Source organism: Malaclemys terrapin, chromosome 6 (genome assembly GCF_027887155.1).
Source record: "Malaclemys terrapin pileata isolate rMalTer1 chromosome 6, rMalTer1.hap1, whole genome shotgun sequence".
Taxonomy (NCBI): Eukaryota; Metazoa; Chordata; order Testudines; family Emydidae; genus Malaclemys; species Malaclemys terrapin.
This window is the reverse complement of record NC_071510.1, coordinates 21,728,178-21,748,595: the sequence shown is the minus strand read 5'-3', so window position 1 is coordinate 21,748,595 and position 20,418 is coordinate 21,728,178. Positions and strand designations below refer to the sequence as shown.

At 40.4% G+C, this 20,418-nt stretch overlaps 1 protein-coding gene across 10 annotated transcripts in view; it reads right to left on the bottom strand.

Annotated features, from left to right (window-relative positions):
- Positions 1 to 20,418, bottom strand: part of ELAVL2 (ELAV like RNA binding protein 2) — a 143,301-nt gene that overhangs the window by 34,174 nt on the left and 88,709 nt on the right. For all 10 annotated transcript variants that reach the window (XM_054033242.1, XM_054033245.1, XM_054033249.1 and 7 more), the window contains one exon: positions 1,831 to 1,934. In XM_054033242.1, the coding sequence (XP_053889217.1) occupies positions 1,831 to 1,934 (104 nt within the window). The remainder of the gene's footprint in view (positions 1 to 1,830; positions 1,935 to 20,418) is intronic.

The following is a 20,418-nucleotide window of genomic DNA, read 5'->3' as shown; positions in this document are numbered from 1 at the left end:
AGGATGAACAATATTTTACTGACAAAATATCCTTGAGAGATGAAACACTTCCTGACAACTTATCCTGTTTAACCTGTATTCCTTGGCTTCTAAAGCCCAAAACTACTCAGAAGATTAGCATCCTTCTGACTGAAATAATTCTAGAGAGACTCAGGCTAGGTCTACACTACCCGCCTGAATCAGCGGGTAGAAATCGATCTCTCAGGGATCAAATTATCACGTCTCGTCGGGACACGACAATTGATCCCCGAATCGATGCGCTTACTCCACCAGCAGAGGTAGGAGTAAGGGCTGTCGATGGGGAGCCGCGGAGGTCGATTTTGCCGCCATCCTCACATCGGGGTAAGTCGGCTCCGATACGTCGAATTCAGCTACGCTATTCGCATAGCTGAATTTGCGTATCTTAAAATCGACCCCCCCCCCCCCCCGTAGTGAAGACCTGCCCTGAGCAAGTTAGGACAGAAGCTTAAAGGCCTAGAAAATATGACCGATGAGGAAAGACTGAAAAAAAACTAGGGTTGTTTAGTATGGAGAAGAGAAGAGTAAGGGGGACCTGATAACAGTCTTCAAGTACATTAAAGAGAAGGGTGATAAACTGTTCTCCTTATCCACTGAGGAGAGGATAAGAAGCAATGGGCTCAAATTGCAGCAAGAGAGACTTGGGAAGTTTTTCTTAATGTGTAACCTAATTTTAAGGGTAGTTAAGCACTGGAACAGGTCACAGAAGGAGTTTGTGGAATCTCAGTTATTGGAGGTTTTTAAAAGCAGATTAGAAAAACACCTGTCAAGGATAAAAGTAGGTAATACTTAGTCCTGCATCAGTGCAGGGCACTGGACTAGATAACTTACTGAGGTCCTTCCCGGCCTATATTTCTAAGATTCTATGAAAATAAGTGTTCAAAAGGAGCCCTTGAACTTTAGGAATAAAAGGACAGCTAGCCTCATTCTTCTTCATTCTTGCCCCTAAGCTCTGAAGGCAGACAAGTGCCACCATAAACTGGTTTAGGTGATAACACTCGGGGAGGGGAAGATTGCTCAAGATTACTTCTGTTCTTTACAGAACTGTAAAATTGTATTGTGGCTTGGCTTGCTTGCTAGTATTTGGGGCAAAAACTGAATCCAAAACACAATTGGAGGCTTGCTATGAGTTGTTGAACTCTTAGGGTATGTCTACGCTGCAGTTAAAACCCATGGCTGGCCCATGACAGCTGACTTGGGCTAATGGGGCCCAGGGAAAGGGGATGTTTAGTTGCAGTGTTAACATTCAGGATCAGGCTGGAGGCCAGGCTCTGGGACCTCGCAAGCCTGAGTCAGGTGGCACGGGCCAGTCACAGGTGTCAAATAGCAATGCTAGGGTTTTTCATACTCCTCTGGCCTTATTCATTTCAGCACATTTTATTTTAAACAGGTTTTCCCAGGGACACACCAGTGAGAGTCTTCATGAGCAATATACATATTGCACAGAGGAAAAAACAGGGAAGTGGTACACTCTCTCCAAACAACAAAACCTTTCAGAAATACAGTATGTATATATCCTAATGAGAGAAACCTCAAGATCATGCCATTATGAGGATCCATTTCTTGGGTAAAATGTAAACAGGCATACATCTGATATGGAAACAATTTGGCACATAGTCTAAGTAACTTCTGTTCATGTTAATGCACTAAGCACACTAGTTTATGAATATAAAAAAAACCATTAGTTGTGTTGCCTATATCAGAAAACCTAAGCCACAGGTGGAAAGGTAAGAGAGCATACTGTGGTGATTAATGTCACAAAACTTAGACTTCAATCTGTATTTTCCTCAAACTAGAATTAGCACCACGTACTTTTATTGTTTTGGTTTGAAGTCTTAATCCATTCAGCGTGTTGATAGCCTTTTCAGCATCCTTGGGGTCAATGTAGTTCACAAAGCCATAACCCAAGCTCTGTCCTGATTTGAGGAAAAAAAGAAGAGAAGAAAAAACAAACAGTTAGTTCTGCAGTACTACAATAACTGTACTAAGGTATTTAAGACATACACCAATATACTGCACAAAAATACCCTGTATACAAGAAAGGGCTGCCTGACATACTGATTATTCAATAACTTACTGCTCCTATCCGTTCTCTCAGACAGCATTAATGTTTATAACTGGCTCTCCTAAGTTTAGTGCTGAAATCACAAGACCCAGTTTAATTAAGAATTTGAAACATTCTTAGGAGAAATATGATCAGGCTGAGAGGCAGGAGGAAATGTAGGAGCTGCTATAAGGTTAAAAGATAAATTAATACTGTGAATTTTGACATATCACCAACTTTCTCCTACGCTCAATTATGGAACAGTGATGAAATTCTTTGATAGCATTTAAAAGAATAAATGTTTCAAATGGTTTAATAATTAGAAAATCCCAAATTCTGAACAAAAACCAATGACTTGCAAAGTTATAAAAGCAACTTTTATAAGCTAACCTCTTCTTCAGATATTTACTTAGTGTATGAGCTGTAGGTCTTTAAACTGGTATTGCACCACTTCCAGACTCATTTTAACCTATGTTCAAGCTACTCTACTGCATATAACTGAGCATAAGCTAAAGGTATCTTCATAAAAATGTGTGACAATTGGTGTGTGTTTGTTTTTTAAGCATCTACGATGACTATTACACATGGGAAAGATGGGCTTTTCCTGAATTTTCAATAAGTTTTGGTTCACTGAACAGCCTAGTACTAACAATTGGATTGAATCCCATTATGTAGCTGTACAGGAGGAATTACAGATTACAGACAAACTTTTTGAAACTTCAAATCCTACAATATACCACCATGAAAGTTAGTTGCCAGGACTGTAGCCTTTTTACTAAGGATTTTATCTATATGCATGCACACAAGTAACTATGAATAAGAAAAACCTTAACTAGCTTATTTTTAACAAAAATGTAACAAATAAGCATATTTTTCATCTTCAAAGAGCTTTATGAACCTAATTTTCAACAAAGCTGTAAGGTAGCAGTTTCATTTTAGAGATAGGGAAATGAGGGTTAGACATCAAGGTAAAATATTTGACCTTTGGATCCCTAAAATTAGGCACCTGGACTTATATGTAAACACCTCGGTGGTGGTGCTGTCAAAAGGTGCTGGGTACCCAAAAGTCCCACTGACACAGGATTAGCCAAAAATACGAAAATAGCATTCCACTTCAAAGTATTCTAAGATTTCACTTTATAGCAATATGAACACCTTAGAGATTAATATCATATTAGCGTACACGTGTCTGTATACAATTGACCAGAGAGCAGCAAAACGTTCATGGTGTCTTAAAAAAAGGGGGTCGTGGGCACACGGGGGGCTTGCGGTATTGCCGCCATTACTTCTGCACTGTGGCTGGCCGCAGCACTGCCTTTAGAGCTAAGTGGCCGAAGAGCGGCAGCTGCTAGCCAGGTACCCAGGTCTGAAGGCAGCACCACCCCGAGCCGCAGTGCAGAAGTCAAGATATGATACTGCCATCCTGCTACCCTGACTTCCACACTGTGGCTTGCGGTGGCACTTCCTTCAGACCTGGGCTCCCAGCCATCAATTGTGGAGCTTCCTACAACCGGGAGAGGTTCCCAGAGGTGGCTCTTACCTGGCCCCAGGAGCAACCTGTCTTGGGGAAAAGGAAGTCCCATCCCTCCCCAGCCTAGCCGAAGCTAGCAGCTGGATCCTCCACAGTAGGAGCCCCCAGCTGAAGTGCCACCAGCTCTGTCCCTCCCCACCTCCAAGTCCAGCGCTCGGGGTTAAAAAGGCCTTGGGTTGGTTGTCTGCGTTCGTGGGGGGTTGGCCACGGAGCCCTGGGCTGTTGCCCATGGCACCCACCCATAAGGCCAGCCCAGTCCCCCACCCCAAAAGTAATGACCCCCCATACCATGCCACCCTCACTTCTGCTGGGACACTGCCTTCAGAGCTGGATGGTTGGAGAGAGGGGGTCCAGCTCTGAAGGCAGCACAGAAGTAACGGCGAAATACCACAACTCCCCTCCACACACACACACACACACACACACGCGCACGCCACATTTCACGGTCCGGGATGTGTTTTTCATGGCTGTGAATTTGGTAGGGCTTTACCTGTTTGTATTACTGTAGCACCTAGAGGCCAAAGGAATGTCACTGAGCTAGATACTGTTGAAACAAGGAGCAAGAAAAGCCATCCCTCACCCAGAAAGGATTTTTTAGAAACAACAAGTAGGTGAAACAGACAAATGTCAGATGAGGTACCAGTAGGCCGGATACATTCTACATAAACTAAGTCTCATTTCTCCATCTGCCTAGCCACAGAGTGGCTTAGACTATTGGGACAGACATGTGAACAGGTAATATAGAATAGGTCTTGATACAGAGGACTGTTCATTAAATGAACTTCAAAAGCTATGGTGGGGGCTGATTAGAAAGGATGGTGCAAAGCTATGGTCCAGCTAATGCAATTCTAATCAGATAAGTGAAGGAAAAAATAGTATTGTGAGGTTCTAACCTTCCATATAAAATGTTTCAGCTTACAAATTTAATTGCTACCCCCACAAACTTGGGATCTTAAACACAAGCCATGTAGAAAACAGATCTGTTGATTATTACTATGTAAAAATGAATCACTCTTTCCATTTGTGTATGTATAAGTCAGCAGCTTGCCAGCTTGAATGTGTGCAACAACCACATTTCGAAATAAAGGTAATACACTCAAGTTCAATATGCATCACACCAAAGAGTCCTTCACACCAGCTATGCTTGTCCAATTCATACTGACATAGTGTTACCCTCAAGGTAGCTTTGCTATGATGAATTGCAGCTGATCCTAACTCAAAAACTGACCTAATATCAAGACGACTGCTGTCCATAACAACCAATTCATTCCAAAACCCATCTGATAACTAAAAATAATCACCACACAGAGTTCATACAGTAGCCACTGCCAAAGAAGAATATTTAGTATTTAGACTCCCTCTCCTTGATAGACTATTTATTGCATGCTACTCTCATAGGCCAGGTCTACAGTAACCCCCTAATTCGAACTAAGGTACGCAACTTCAGCTACCTGAATAACATAGCTGAAGTTCGAAGTACCTTAGTTCGAACTTACCTCGGTCCACACGCGGCAGGCAGGCTCCCCCGTTGACTCTGCGGTACTCCTCTCGTCTAGCTGGAGTACCGCAGTCGACGGCGAGCACTTCCGGGTTCGACTTATCACGTCCAGACAAGATGCGATAAGTCGAACCCAGAAGTTTGATCGCTCGCCGCCGAGCTACCGGGTAAGTGTAGACCTACCCATATAGTATCAGAATATCAATGAAATTCCCTAGTCAGTGATTATAACAGACAGAGCCAGACCTCTGCTTACAACCTTCAGGAATGTTAGAAAGGAGGAGGCGGCAAGGAACTGTTCATGTTCCCTCCAGAAGTTGGAGAATTTTGGACACTAAAAAAAAGAAAGACAGCTTAACTTATTTTAAGCTGGCTGAAAAGATGGGATACTCAGAATGGGAGTGAGGGAGGAAAAAACTGTAGAAAATGAAAGTGGGCACATCCAACACCCTTTCAGGATTTTAAGCAACCCCTGAGAAGTGAAATACTTTTACTGTTACTGCGACAGGTTCATACTTCCATTAAATAGTGTCTAAACAAATGACAAGATTTTTCTATTAAACCTTTTAATAAAGGAAAACATACCTAATGTAATCAATTTGTTCTTTAAGAAAGAGACAGTGAAAAGCAATGTATAAGCATTAATGAGTTTGCAGAACTACAGTCTAATTCCAAAAATCTTATCCAACAAAAAGGAAAACCAACCAACCAACATACAGACAGGAATAACCATGCAAATGGATAACCACAAAAAAGAGTTTGTAATTGCGTAAATCAAGCTGTGCACGAATAAGCTGGTTAGCAAAAAAGCGAACAGTATGTGAAACCAGCAGTGAAAAAAATATCTGAAACCGGAACCTGTAATATACATGTTGTTACCTAATGCCTCTCCCAAGTATAGCTAGGTTGGGCGTTCCAATGGCAAGTTTTACTGAGTACCGTAATCAAATAATACAAAGTGCTTTCCACACCAAAGTGGAAGGACCACAGAGGAGCAGTTTGGCTCTGTTCACATGGGAAAAGCACCATGAGATTGCTTCTGGATGTCAAGTATCTCTCCAGAACTTCAAAACTGTTTTGTAAGTGTTTACTATTCATACTTCCCTTAAAATAAAACTTCTGCAGAATACTGAAACTCAGAGGCCTAAAGCAAAATTAACATGCACCAAATAAGGCGAGCCATAGCCAACATGGTTAGTCAAAGAGCAAACAATCAGTAAAAAAAAAAAAAAAAAAAAAACCAACTTATTCACAGCCAGAACCACCATTTAACAGTGTGATTTTTACAGATACGAAAACCGGAGGGAGGGCTCCAGAACACTAAATATTCCAACTAAACCAGATTCACAGGAGTGGGTGCTATATTTATGGTGGCCTCAGAAGGCGATATCCACCAAGCTCTGATCATGAGCTGATGAACACTTGTAGGAAGAACTACATCACCCGTCTGAAGTGCAAGCCTCCAAAGGGCAAGAGATACGTAGAGCCCATAGAGCCCTCACTCTCTGGGCAGATGAGGAAGCGACATGCTCCTGGTGTCAAGCGTCATATGGCGGAATAATATCTGGATTTTCACCCCTCTGCCACTCCCATCATCACCTGGAGAAGTTCTTACCAGTGGAGTCTTAAAGGAGTAGCATCAGAAGACTCACCTGCTTATGCATGTTTTATACTCCCTCTTCTATTTACAGGAGCCTGGATGCCAATTTCTCTGTCAGCCACCTAACTCTTGGAAGAGCCATCAGCAGCATATAACAGAGGCACCTAGATGAAACCCTATCCCTAAAAACACCTCCGTTCCATGTTGTTTGTGGTCAATCTGGATACAGAGGGAGGCAGTCTAAGGTGTCCATTACAAAGGCTGCTGCCAAAGAAATCTTGCGCAGAAATGACTTCAGGTATTAGGTTCTTACTGACAGGTCCTTAGACAGTGAAACCATCCTGGTTAGAGGGTCAGATGTGAAGGACTGGCCTTAAAGGGCTACAAAGCTGCCTCACTTGTGGTAAAGTGGTTCATTCTACTCTCTGGTCACTCAGATCTTCAGGAAAAACTTCATTAAGTAGAGAACTTAAGACTTTTCTGCACAACAACTATGCAGTAACTTGGAAAAGATGATCCTGAACTAGCTGCAGATGTAGGCTATGCAAAGTAAGCAAAGCCACTAGGAAACTGCCACAATCCAAGATCCCAGTGGTTTCTATCCCAAGAGAGTAAGGCGTTGAATTTCTAACCAAGTACCTTGCTGCATACTGAAGTTACATGTTACCATACAGATCTATTTGCCAGAGTCAAAATGTCACTTGTGCCCACCTCTTCTCATGTCCTTATGTGTAAAAATCAAAGTCTTATGTAATGCTGTAATGTAATGTAATGTAATGCTGGCAAAAAAGGGAGTGCTTGCCTAACCTTCAATTTCTCAAACAACTACTGAGAATGAACATAACCGGAAGTTACGAGTGCTATTACTAGCCGTGTGAGATAGTCTACGAATGGGTGATTTGGAACTCTTCCTTGAGTGACTGACAGATACAACTAAGGGCTTTTCTTTTTAAATGTATAGCTCCATATACAAGATACCAACTCAGGTTCTTTTCATTTTTAACCTTACACTGCAGTTACGTTTTCATATTTGATTTGCAGCTGTAACTCTGACAAATGGAGTAACTGGTTATAACTACAAGCACCATGCTACTTGATAGCAAGTGCTTGTGGTTTGCAGGACCATTGTAAAAATACTTTAAAAACTTGTGCTTTTAAAATGATCTTGAGGGCAGGGTAAAAGTCCCTTCAAAGTTGTCAAAATTTTGAAGTTTCAAGCAGCTCTAATTCCAGATTTGGCATCATACATACAGTATAAACACTTCATAATCAAAAGTTCAGTTAAAACAAGGAATTTTTTTTTGAGCCAGCTGCTTGAAGGTTATGCTTCTCTTCCCCCACCTCTCAAAGGAAATCTCATAGATCTTTCCCAAATCAACCAAATAGGTAAGTTTCAGAGGAATTCAGTATCTACTGAGCCAGATTAAGTTTACTGCCTGTATAAAACAGAGAGACTTAAGTTCCAGCAGACAGTAATGCTTTTGAAGCATTATGGCTAGTAGTATTTACAGATATTTGTCACTTCCCTAAAAGAGAAAAGTCAAGAGTTACAAGTGTTTACAGTGAGATGTTTATGAAGTATGGCAATCTCGCTCTGAACTTTATCAGTCCACAATTCTGTGATAAACCTACACAGGTTACTGAAATCAGGAAGTCGTATCTCGCCCAATGCACACCATTCAGCTGTGGAGAAAGAGCAGTACAGCCCTGTATGCGACCTATAGTGTATATTGCTGACTAAAGCACAAGATCACAGACAGCTGGCTGGGTTTACTCAAATTCTGCACAGTAGAATGCTTTTTCCTCTGCAACTGCTGATACCCAACAGACATTCTGTTTTAGGGATGGAGAAAAGCAGATAGCCAGAACTAGGTGCCCCTTAAGCCAACCAACTACTGATTTGGTCCCATTGCATTTTGAGTGTTTAATCTTCAAAATAAAAGGGTCACAAATCTGCATCCTTGTGAAGTGAGGCAAAGACTAAAAAACTACTCTCATGCTGAAGTGGTCCCTCTGCATCAAGGTTCAGGCAGATGGAAGCAGCGGTGTGCAGGAGATCTTTTCATTGTGCCAATGCCATACTTATTCAGTTTGCTGCCTGTCGGCATGGGACTTTTCATGCACTCTAGGTGACTTGCATATTTTAAAAACTTAAGAAAAGCCTATTCATTTGGGATTTTTTTTATTTTCAATTGTAGGTGCACATTTAAGGGTATAATAGTGGTTATTCATATCTGATAGTTTTATTTATATGTACAGTGGCAAACATCCAGGAGATTCATTTTGCCATTTAAAAAACCTAATCATATAGGGACCAACAGCACCTTCTGTGTTTTGGTAAGCACTTACTCATGCCAAGTGACAAGGAGTCTCATCGCTTTCAGTAGGACCACTCACCTAAGGAAGTGCTTCCTCATCTTAAGAAAGGGCTGTACAGCAAGCCATTAGAGACTCAGTCCCCAAGGAATGTCAAATTGCACTGCGACCTTTCAATTATGCAACTTCCATCGGGGAGCAATATACGTATAACTTTACAAGTGATCAAACTAAATCCTTATACAACATAAGGAGAGGTAGTTCCTGCATTAGAGAGGGAAAGGGTCATTGTGGGTAGAGAAGGAATCTGACTCTTCCCCTGGTTCGTCTTCCTTAGAAACAGAAAACCCACCCGTACACAGAACTCTGAGCAGAAAGCCATTCTACAGCAATACATCTACCTTATTTTTAAGAGGGCCTTATTTTTAAGGTGGGGCACTAGTTAGACCATGGCCCAGAGAACAAAAACACATCTGTTAACCAAAACCTGGGAGAAAATTCATCTAACTTAAAAATGGAAAGCCCTAATGGCAAGGGGATCAGCAGAAAGACCTTCCACTGCACACAGAAGCGTGTCACTGAATTTAGAGAATCTAAGAGATGACTCCTAAGATTTGGCCTCTTCACCAACTACCATGAAACCAAAGGGCAGAGACTCAATCTGTCTTGCCTGGGAGAGAAATGCACACAGATGTTCAACACCCCGGCCTCCATTAGTCAAAGGCTGTATCAGCAGCAGCAATGGCTGTAACGGAGGAATTTGGACAAAATCAGCCAGACACTGAGTATCAAGTGATCTTTGATAGCAGCGCAGTGATGTCAGAGGGCTGAACTTAGATATACCAGAATCGGTTTTGCTACGACATGTGGGAAAGCCAGTATTTGTTGTGACCTTCACGGAGGCCAATTAGGATTCCACTATAACGAAGGCTGAAACAAAGCAGAGTAATTCTATCCAGTGCAACGAAATAGCATCCAATATATCCATTTAAGATACAAGCAGACTTCTTTAAATCATTTCCCATCTTGAGGGCTCATTTTATTTAATTACATTTTCACCATGTTTTATGGAACTAGTATTTATGACAGACCATCTCAAGCACAAGCAGCTGAGATGTACTTTATAGAAGGGACGGGTTAAAGTCGTGGGGGGGAGGGGAGGAAGAGAATACTGGGACTTGATTCTGTAGCCACACAGACAGAAGTGGGCCCTTGCTAAGTATTTAGCCTCAGAAAGATGAGGAACCTTAAAACTTCTTATGACTCCAAGGGGAGAATCCCGACATAAGGCTATTCATGTTTGCACAAAAGAGCCTATTTGTTTATGCTTTGAAATTGCTACTTTAGGTTTCATTGAGCCCACCCTATCACCAGGTCAGCTACTATCACTTGACTAAAAAGGACCATTTTAATTTAATGTTGCCAAGGTATTTTTGATATTTCACTCAAAGCTTGAAAGTGGGGGGGGGGGGAAGAGAAGGAGGGAAATCATTTGAGAAATTGATTTAGCTGAGTCTGAGATTGCATTTTTTAAAAAGCTATCACACAGCTATCTACTGAATAATGACCCATGAAAAGCCTAAGCACATCAACAAAGTCAGCAGTTTAATCAAAAAAGGGAAGGATAAAGAATAGACAGTACTTAATGATTAGGAAGTAGGAAGACGACAGTACAGTTTTTGCCCATGTCAGTAAGCAGCTGCAAATTAAGAACCAGTAACTTGGCTTATGGTACATAAACAACCGAAGAGTGGAGGGCTGGTGCTGTGGAAGTTATTATTATTATTATTGTAATATCATCACTGGTCTACAATTTTTGAGAAGTCGTCTGCTTCAGAGATAAAATGTGCTACGTATTATGTATTTTGATGTGCTGAATTCAAATATGACAATTAAAACAACTGATTGGCTACTGTTTCTAAGATATTTAAGTTTTTACATTCTATGTCTATGTATATTGTGTAGATAGAGTTTTAATCAAATTGTAAATCTAGGTCTTTTCATGTGTTTATGGTTGCTTTACATGATAATATTTCACCTGTCCTGTTTATGTAACACTTTAAAAATCAGCAAAAGGGTTATATAAATCAAATTTATTATGAAACAAAAGGCAAAAAACTATTCTGTACATAGTTTAGTCCTATTCAGTGTCTACTCGGCGCTTCTTGGCTTGTCTCTTGTATTCATTAAATGGAGCATCTCTTGTCACTGTCCAGCAATATAGTCTGCAAGCATTGATGGGCTCCATTTGCCCTGATAGCGTTTCTCCATTGTTGCAATGTCCTGGTGAAAATCGCTCCCCGTGCTTGTCGCTCACTGCTCCGCAGTTCGGTGGAAAAAAATCTAGATGAGAGTGCAAAAAATGTATCTTTAGTGACATGTTGCAACCAAGGCTTTTGTATGCCTCGAGGAGGTTTTCCACAAACAACCTGTAGTTTGCCTTGTTGTTTCTGAGAAAATGTATTGCCACTAACTGGAAGGCTTTCCATGCCGTCTTTTCCTTGCCACGCAGTGCGTGGTCAAATGCATCATCTTGAAGAAGTTAACGAATCTGAGAACCAACAAAGACACCTTCCTTTATCTTAGCTTCACTTAACCTTGGAAATTTTCCACGGAGGTACTTGAAAACTGCTTCTGTTTTGTCAATGGCCTCGACAAAGTTCTTCATCAGACCCAGCTTGATGTGTAAGGGTGGTAATCAAATCTTCCTTGATTCAAGGATGCTGAACACTTTTCCTCCCAGGCTCCAATGACTGTCGGAGTGGCCAATCTTTCTTGATGTAGTGGGAATCTCTTGCACGACTATCCCATTCGCAGAGAAAACAACAGTACTTTGTGTATCCAGTCTGCAGACCAAGCAAGAGAGCAACAACCTTCAAATCGCCACAAAGCTGCCACTGATGTAGGTCATAGTTTATGCATCTCAAAAGTTGTTTCATGTGGTCATAGGTTTCCTTCATATGGACTGCATAACCAACTGGAATTGATGGCAAAACATTGCCATTATGCAGTAAAACAGCTTTAAGACTCGTCTTCGATGAATCAATGAACAGTCTCCACTCATCTGGATCGTGAACGATGTTGAGGGCTGCCATCACACCATCGATGTTGTTGCAGGCTACAAGATCACCTTCCATGAAGAAGAATGGGACAAGATCCTTTTGACGGACATGGAAACCCTAACCTCACCTGCCAGGAGATTCCACTGCTGTAGTCTGGAGCCCAACAGCTCTGCCTTACTCTTGGGTAGTTCCAAATCCCTGACAAGGTCATTCAGTTCACCTTGTGTTATGAGGTGTGGTTCAGAGGAGGAGGATGGGAGAAAATGTGGGTCCTGTGACATTGATGGTTCAGGACCAGAAGTTTCATCCTCTTCCTCATCTGACTCAAGTGAGAATGATTCTGGTGCATCAGGAACTGGCAGTCCTTCTCCGTGGGGTACTGGGCGTATAGCTGATGGAATGTTTGGATAATGCACAGTCCACTTTTTCTTCTTTGACACACCTTTCCCAACTGGAGGCACCATGCAGAAGTAATAGCTGGTATGATCTGTTGGCTCTCTCCAAATCATTGGCACTGCCAAAGGCAGTGATTTCCTTTTCCTGTTGAACCACTGGCGAAGATTTCTTGCACAAGTGTTGCAGCATATGTGTAGGGCCCACCTCTTGTCCTGATCTCCAATTTTGCAGCCAAAATAAAGGCGATAGGCTTTCTTAACCATAGTGGTTATACTGCGCTTTTGTGATGCAAAAGTCACTTCAGCACAAACATAGCAGAAGTTATCTGCACTGTTCACACAAGTACGAGGCTCACTTTGGCTAAACAGAAATGTGTCCCTTTGCAAAATCAAACACTGACAAATAAGAGAGCATGACACTATGATTTCTAGAGCTGATATAGGGCAATTTGACAGCAGAGTGATGTAAGCTTTGTTATGATTGCATCATCTATGACTTTTAGGAATAATATCATGCAATTCATATATGACGCAATACCAGCTTCAGATTGCATCATTCATTGTTTTGTCTAAAAAGCAAGTACTGTCCAAACCCAGTCATAGATTTATTCATAGATCCAGTCAAAGATGTAGTTTAGTCATTTCTGGTTTAAATGGAGATCCCTTCCCTTTAGAACTCACTTATCCCCCGCCATTCCCAAGTCAAGGGTCGTATATACTGACCCAATAGCATATCTTGAAAACTAGAGCCAATCAACAATTTTAAGCATCATTTTCGTTCTCAGTGACCCAGAATTAGTAAAGTTTGACTACATTTATTTCAGAAGCATTTTGGCTGTAGAGCAGTTATGTTTTAGAAACTCAAAATCGATAGTGTTTGCACCCTTCAAAATATCTGCAGGGTACTGCCCTCCCTTAGACCTCTACCTGGAGTGATTCAGCCACTGATCAGCCCTTGGCATTAAGCCACTATATTCATGCAGTCCTGTTCTAAGAGTTTCTAACCACCACTCATTTAAACCAGCACCTGTTGCTGCCACAAGCAGTAATACATGATGGGAGATTAAGAAAATGGCACTGTAGCCAAGGCCAAAATCACTTGGACATGCTATACATATTTTGCTATTGAACTCTTCTTGAAAGTTAATCTCACCAGCCCTCTGTCATTTTTACTACTCCTCTCTAAACTCCCTCCAATTTGTCAGGTTTTCCAGAAATGCAGTGCCCAGAACTTAACTCATCATGTCAGAGAAGCCACAACCCAACTGACCAGACAAATCCTACTTGTAAACCACTAACACTGAACAGGGCCTTCCCCACCCCCAGCCATATTGCACGGCAAACTGATGTCAACCATTGCCCGAGAGAGAGATTTGCAGGTTTTTTCCCATAGAATCTGTTTCATAATGTCTCCTGCCAGGTGTTCCACTCCCCAGATGTAAATTTCTATTTTTTGCCTCTGATCTCATACCTATATTGGGATACATCTGACCCAATTTCTTCAGAGCAAGAGCACTTCAATGGGACTGTTAAGAATTCCCTGTAAGCTGCTACAGCAGATAAAGATGAGTGGCTGTGTGGTTATATATGCATGCGTGCACACACACACACACACACACACACTTCTTGATATAGAAATTTGTCTTGATATAAAAATCTGTCAATTTTTCTTCTAAGACATGCCCACAGACCTTTATGCAAGGGTTGGATCCCTTCCTTGTAGTCTCTTGAGACAACTAGAACCATCAGCCAGTGGCTGATCATGGACGTAGATGTTCTAAAGCTAAGATTATTAACATAGCTACCATGTAATGTACACACTAAATAGCTTCACACATACACACAGAGCTGAAAAAAGGATAGTTTAGGGATATGGTCTATTGGTTTTCAAAGACCTAGAGTGATACAAAGAGATTCAGGTTAGTGGCTATTTCTTTCTTGAAAGAAAGAAAATTAAGAAAGTCTACCCTTCACTGGCACATCCACTGAACTCTTAACCACATGGGAAACAGTCAGCCGCAATAGAGTATAAAACCACCCTTATTTTTATATATTATTTACAAACAATGAGTGGAAAGAAAGACTGGGCTATGACTGAGGGAAAAGTAAGTAAAGAGGTAGGCAATTACCACAGGATGGAGTACCCTTCTGCCAGAAGACATGAGGCCAGGAAAGTTCAGTTTATAAATGCATGATGAAGGTGTATGGTGGATCAGGGAGCTGCTGTACAGTTCTGTTGTTGAACATGTTTCAACCCAAGAACTAGCAGTTACTCGGAAGAAATATACCTACAGGTCTTCCAAGGCATTTTATTCTCTACCGTCAGAAGGTGTCATTTCCAACCCAGGTTAAGATCATGTCTCCTTGAACTCTCTGCCCCCTATATCTGGATCAAATGCATAGGCCTAAGTATGTGTGTGAATTGCAGTATGTGTTGGTATAAATTTGATGGCTATGTTTAAGTACCATTTCTCTTTATTGCATCTTGAGAGAGAAGTCTAAAAGAAGGACGAATAAGTTAAAGCTCTAAGTGAGGCATCTGAAAAAGTTTGGGATAGACTAACGTTTTCCACTGTTTTGACAAAGCATGCTACATGAAGGGGATGCTCGTTAGGGGACAAAGTGCAGAGAAAAGGTAAGTGCAGGAACTTTCACTTTCAGTGCACTGACTGCAAACGTCTCTTGTCAAATCCATTCTGGAAACGGATGTGTGTGGAGTTCTACAAAGGAATTTCCTACACAAGGACTGAACACTTTACATTTTGGAATTCATTAATAAGAATCATCATTTAGCTACACTGAGTAATTAGCTCATGTTATGTCTAATCTGGAATTTCTAAACTTTTCTATAAGACAACAAATCAAACAACTGAAAATTTAAGGTTACCACTTATTTCCTGAAAATCAGAAGAAAAAAAAAAAGCTAAGAAATTCAAATTGTTATAATTAACCAAGCTTTTAACCCCCTTTTAAAAAAGTATTTAGGTATTTTAAAAGCACTTTTTACTACACAAAGTAAAGTAATGGCTTATGATTTTAAACTAGTTGCATGGTAGATTTGATTGAATACGTTCCTTTCAGGACTTGATTTCAGGATTTGATTTCTCCTAAAAGAGTTTGCGATCTCCTTAACAGCTAAAGCCTGTAGGAGAAGCAGGTCCCTCCTTTGGTGTTATCAGGGTCATCAATTCTTATAAGTAGGGTGACCAGATGTCCTGATTTTATAGGAACAGTCCCGATTTTTTTTTTGTTTTGTTTTTTTAAATGGGCTCCTATTATTCCCCACTCCATCCAGATTTTTCACACTTGCTATCTGGTCACTCTACTTATAAGAGACAGAATCCACAATGTCATTCCATTACAATGATTTAAGACATTGATAGTCTTAAAAATGAAGTGAATTTTGTAAACGTTTTATTAATTTTAACTGTTCAAATACTGTACAGATCCAGCTTCTAGAAGTGGATATCTAACAAAAGACTGTATTCTGGAATTGAAGGAGGAGGAGGAAGGGAGAGGAAAAAAGTGTGACCTAACACACACACACACTTTTATAGTGAAGCAACTCCAAAAAACCTATGCATCTAGAACCACCTTGTTTAATAACCAGACCCCAAAAAAACTCATTATCTATTTAAAAACCTTACTTCTAACTTGAAGTAAAAGATTTAAACCATTTCAGTAAAATGAAACATTCTGAAGACTGAAAAATGAGAATATTCAAACTAATGAAACAAAACTAAAAAAAAAAAATCACTATAGAACAAGATCAGCAAGAACTGAACCTAAAAAGCCTTAAAAAAATAAATGTGCATAAAAAATGCATCAATTTGGGGAGTTATGTTAAATGTGCATCTCTTTAGCTGTATTTCTAAAACTAAGGTTTTTTTTTTTTTTTTTAAATAGAGTATGAAAAAGCAGGAAGTTTAGGTCTGAAAACCTGGAGTTTTTAGTTATAAAGAGAAGCAGCAAGTCTCAAATCAGTTCGAACTAGGCTGCTTTTCCTCTAGCTTTGCAAGTTGTCTTTTCCAACAGAATTACTCGTTGAAGACCTGCCAGCCAGTCCTTGATTGAAGGCAGATATTCTGAGCTCTAGTGAATATTAATGCATCTTTTTGCCATCAGTCATGCAATGTTTATTTTACACTGAAAGTTTTCCTTTTAATAAATATCAAGAAAAGCGAAGCGATTTGGAGCCAATGCTATTTTCCAGATAAAGTACCGTGAGAAGGACAAGCCAAGAGCATATGAAGGCAAGCTACTACATATAGTTTTGCATTTCTCTCAATACAGCATTAAAACCTTTAAAATAAAGTGTCAAAATATGAAAGTCTTCACAGTTCAGGATTCAACACTGACCTTGACTCTGTCCCCTCAGCTTTGCTTATGGTACACATATTGGTGAAAGAGCCACACTAATTGCAAAAAGAGACATTTACACAAGAACCAGACAGACTTATATAGTAATAGGGCTTTTTTTTTTTTTTTTTTTTTTTAAACTGTAAGATTCTCTTGCTTACACTCATCTTTTGATCTAGGTCATCCATCAGGAGATCTCAGGCATGCCCTGTGCTAGGTATTAGGGAATTGTGGCCTGTAACTTCAAGGTGCACTTGGTAAAAACTTGACTGCTGGCTTCTGTGTGAAATGGTGTGCTCTCTGACCAGTATTCAGAGGGTGAAGGGGTGGCATTAGGTAGGACAGATGAAGGATATCCAAGGACTGCAACCCAAGGACTCCCCCGTTTTTTGTGTACCAGTCAGAAGGCTTTTCATTGGAAAAGAGTCTTTCACTCACAGCTCAAGTGACATAGTATTCGTGGGGCAAAGTTAAAGGTTGGGTGTGAAATTCCAGTGTTTACAATCCGATTTCACAAGAGGTTTACCCAAAAAGTGTTAGTTTCTGGACTCAAATTTTATTTTATAAAACTTAATGCCCTCATGCAGATATCAGTTCTCCATAGGCACCAGTGAGTGGTCATATGCTGCTGCTAACTCACTGTTTTCACCTAGGACAGGTGAAAAGTCTTCTGTGGAAAATGTTTTGATGGACAGCGTGTCGCATTTGAATTATTTCAAGCAGTTTGCTGCTCCCTGTCAAGGAGTTGGTATGGTTTATATGCACTATTCATGCAGCACCACAGAAACTCATTATCCTAATTTTAGTTATGTTGAAATTAATACTGTCCTGGCTCCCATGCAGTCTAGAAGAATTTAGACTTCTGGAGTGGATTAATCCCTTGCTGGGATTGAAGTGAGCAAAGATTGAGAATATTTTGTCCTAGTCTAGTTCCTTATGGACCTTAACTACATAGTGAAACAAATCAAAAGCAGTTCATTCCACTTTGGAAGTCTGGCTAAAGCACATCTGACTTCACATATCCAAATAAAAAACTGGTAGTGTGGCATTCACACTTAAGACACTACTCTCCAACCTTAATTACTACCCCCTTCCTTTCCCACACAGACAGTAAGTCTTTCTATGCTTTCCCAGTCATCTCACCCAGCCTTCAACAATCCCACCGAGTTTCCACTGAAAAATAAAATGGGAGTCATTTGCCACCCCAACGAAGTCTTCTTTTAATTTAACAATGCCCCTTTTAACAAGCTCAACTGTCTGCTGCTAATAATTCATAAAGTTGTTAGAGCCAGCAAACATATCCTGAAGTCTATTATAATCACTCAAGTACATTTAAAGTAATGGGTTCGGACACTCAAACTTTGTTTTTAACCCCATATGGTTTTCACCTCAGATATTTTGTTTCTAGCTTTCACCACTTTTGTTATGGTGCTGAAACTAACATTAGCAAGTTATGTCCACCAGATGCATAACTATTTGGGATATGAGCAAAGTTAGGCTGTGTAACTCCACAGCCAAATTAAATTAGGTTCTTGCTGACACCTAAGACAGCTCTGTTAACGTACAAGGAGGAATAAAATCTAGCTCACTCAGCCACGTTAGCTATGCAGTGCAAATAATCAAAAGCAGAAAACTCAGATACATACACAGAACACACAAAAGAAGTCGATACACTGAAGTTATGTCATTTTTACATTTCAGATTAGAACCACACCGTTTCTATCCAAACCCAGGGCAAAGTGTGCATCTCCTGTGAGAAAATAAAATGACATAAGAACTTAAGAACGGCCATACTGTGTCAGCCCAAAGGTCCCTCTGGCTCAGTATCCTGTCTGCCGACAGTGGCCAATGCCAGATGCCCCAGAGGAAGTGAACCTAATGCTCAAGTGATCTCTCTCCTGCCATCCATCTCCACCTCTGACAAACAGAGGCTAGGGACACCATTCCTTACCCATCCTGGCTAATAGCCATTAACGGACTTTAATGACGACAACTTTAGAGAGGCAACTTTTGTGACAAGTGTCATTATAGGAGTGGATTTCAAAATCACCACAACACAAGATGAATTTTCATATTACATCCCAAAAGCTCTGTAGTTTAAGAATATCCCAAAGTGGCGAACATTAGAAATGTAAGGTAGTCCAGATTAAATCATCAAGACCGGTAGTGGTTGACAGCATACAAGGACTGAGATTAACAGAGACCAACATTAAGTCTATAGAAACATTTAAACTTTCAATTTGAGATTTTAAGACATCTGACAGGCCGATTTTAATTTAATATGAAACTTAGTGAGCCCAGGACCCAAATTGTATATTTATGTCAGGTTCTTCCCCCCCCCCACCCCCCCAATAATATGGGTAGAGTTATGTGAACACCAGCAACTTTTTCATCCTTCATTCCCACACGATATGGAGAATCATCTGGGATGCAATATTAAAGACTTGTTCTGTATTTTACAAGTTTAACAGAAAAGGAAAACCAGATAGTAATTGGATAACTAGCAACCTTTTTACAAATACAAATTTAAGGCACTGCAAAAAAACCTCAAGATGTTTGGTTCAACACAGCTGGACATGGACACAAAACCAGAAACCCTTTGCACTAAATTCTTTCCTACAGAACGGTTTGTCAACTGTTTAATACAGCTACACCAATAGCAAACTTGTTAGGATCCTACACAGCTAAAAGCTATTTCATTAGACTTCTAGCAAATATCTCTGCTTGAAAATGTACTCACCTTTGCGGACATGGGCTATTACTAATAAAATCCACATTATTACATCTCAGGGGTAAACATCTGAAAGATGTACAAGTCAATAAGATTGCTAACCAATCCTAGGTAGACTGTATTGAAATAGAAACCTCATCTATTAAAACTGCATTACCTGGAGCTTAATCTGACAGCATGACTATCTTGACAGACCAACAATAGCCTATGCAAATCTGATCTTTGATTACTTTTCTCTTTTAAAAAAAATAAGCTGCAGAGTTAATACTTACATAGAAGGATCAGCTATGATCACTAGCTACACGCTGCCATAGAATATCTTTGCCCAAGACACTAGCAATGAGAACTCCTCAGACTAAATGGGTCAGATTAATTTGTCCAAATGACAGGGACTTTTGCGTGTATGTCGGGGGGGGGGGGGGAGGAGGGGGGAGAAGAGGGGCTTACAGGATTGGAACAATGCTGGAATCCCTGAAAACTGCTAGTATTGCCAGAAGCAGGTTGACAATCTTTAGACTGGAGCCTCTTCCACACAATCGCCGTAAGTTACTGAGGCCATTCTGACAAAACACATTTACAATATATTTCTTTCGCTTAAACCCTGAACTCTGAAAGAGTTAGCATTTCCCCAAAGCGTCAATGTAGTTTGCATTGGTACTATGGAGGAACGCTAGAAGGAACGCAGACTGGCTTTTCTCCAGCACATTATACTCTGAGATTTCCCTTATTTTATCTGGTATCTTTAAAAAAATAAATAAAAAAACCCACGAACTAAAGAAACCATTTCCGCTGTAAGCAATACTGTAGTTATGAAATCACAATCACAGTACAAGATTTTATATAGGTGGTTACCTTCTGGGTTGT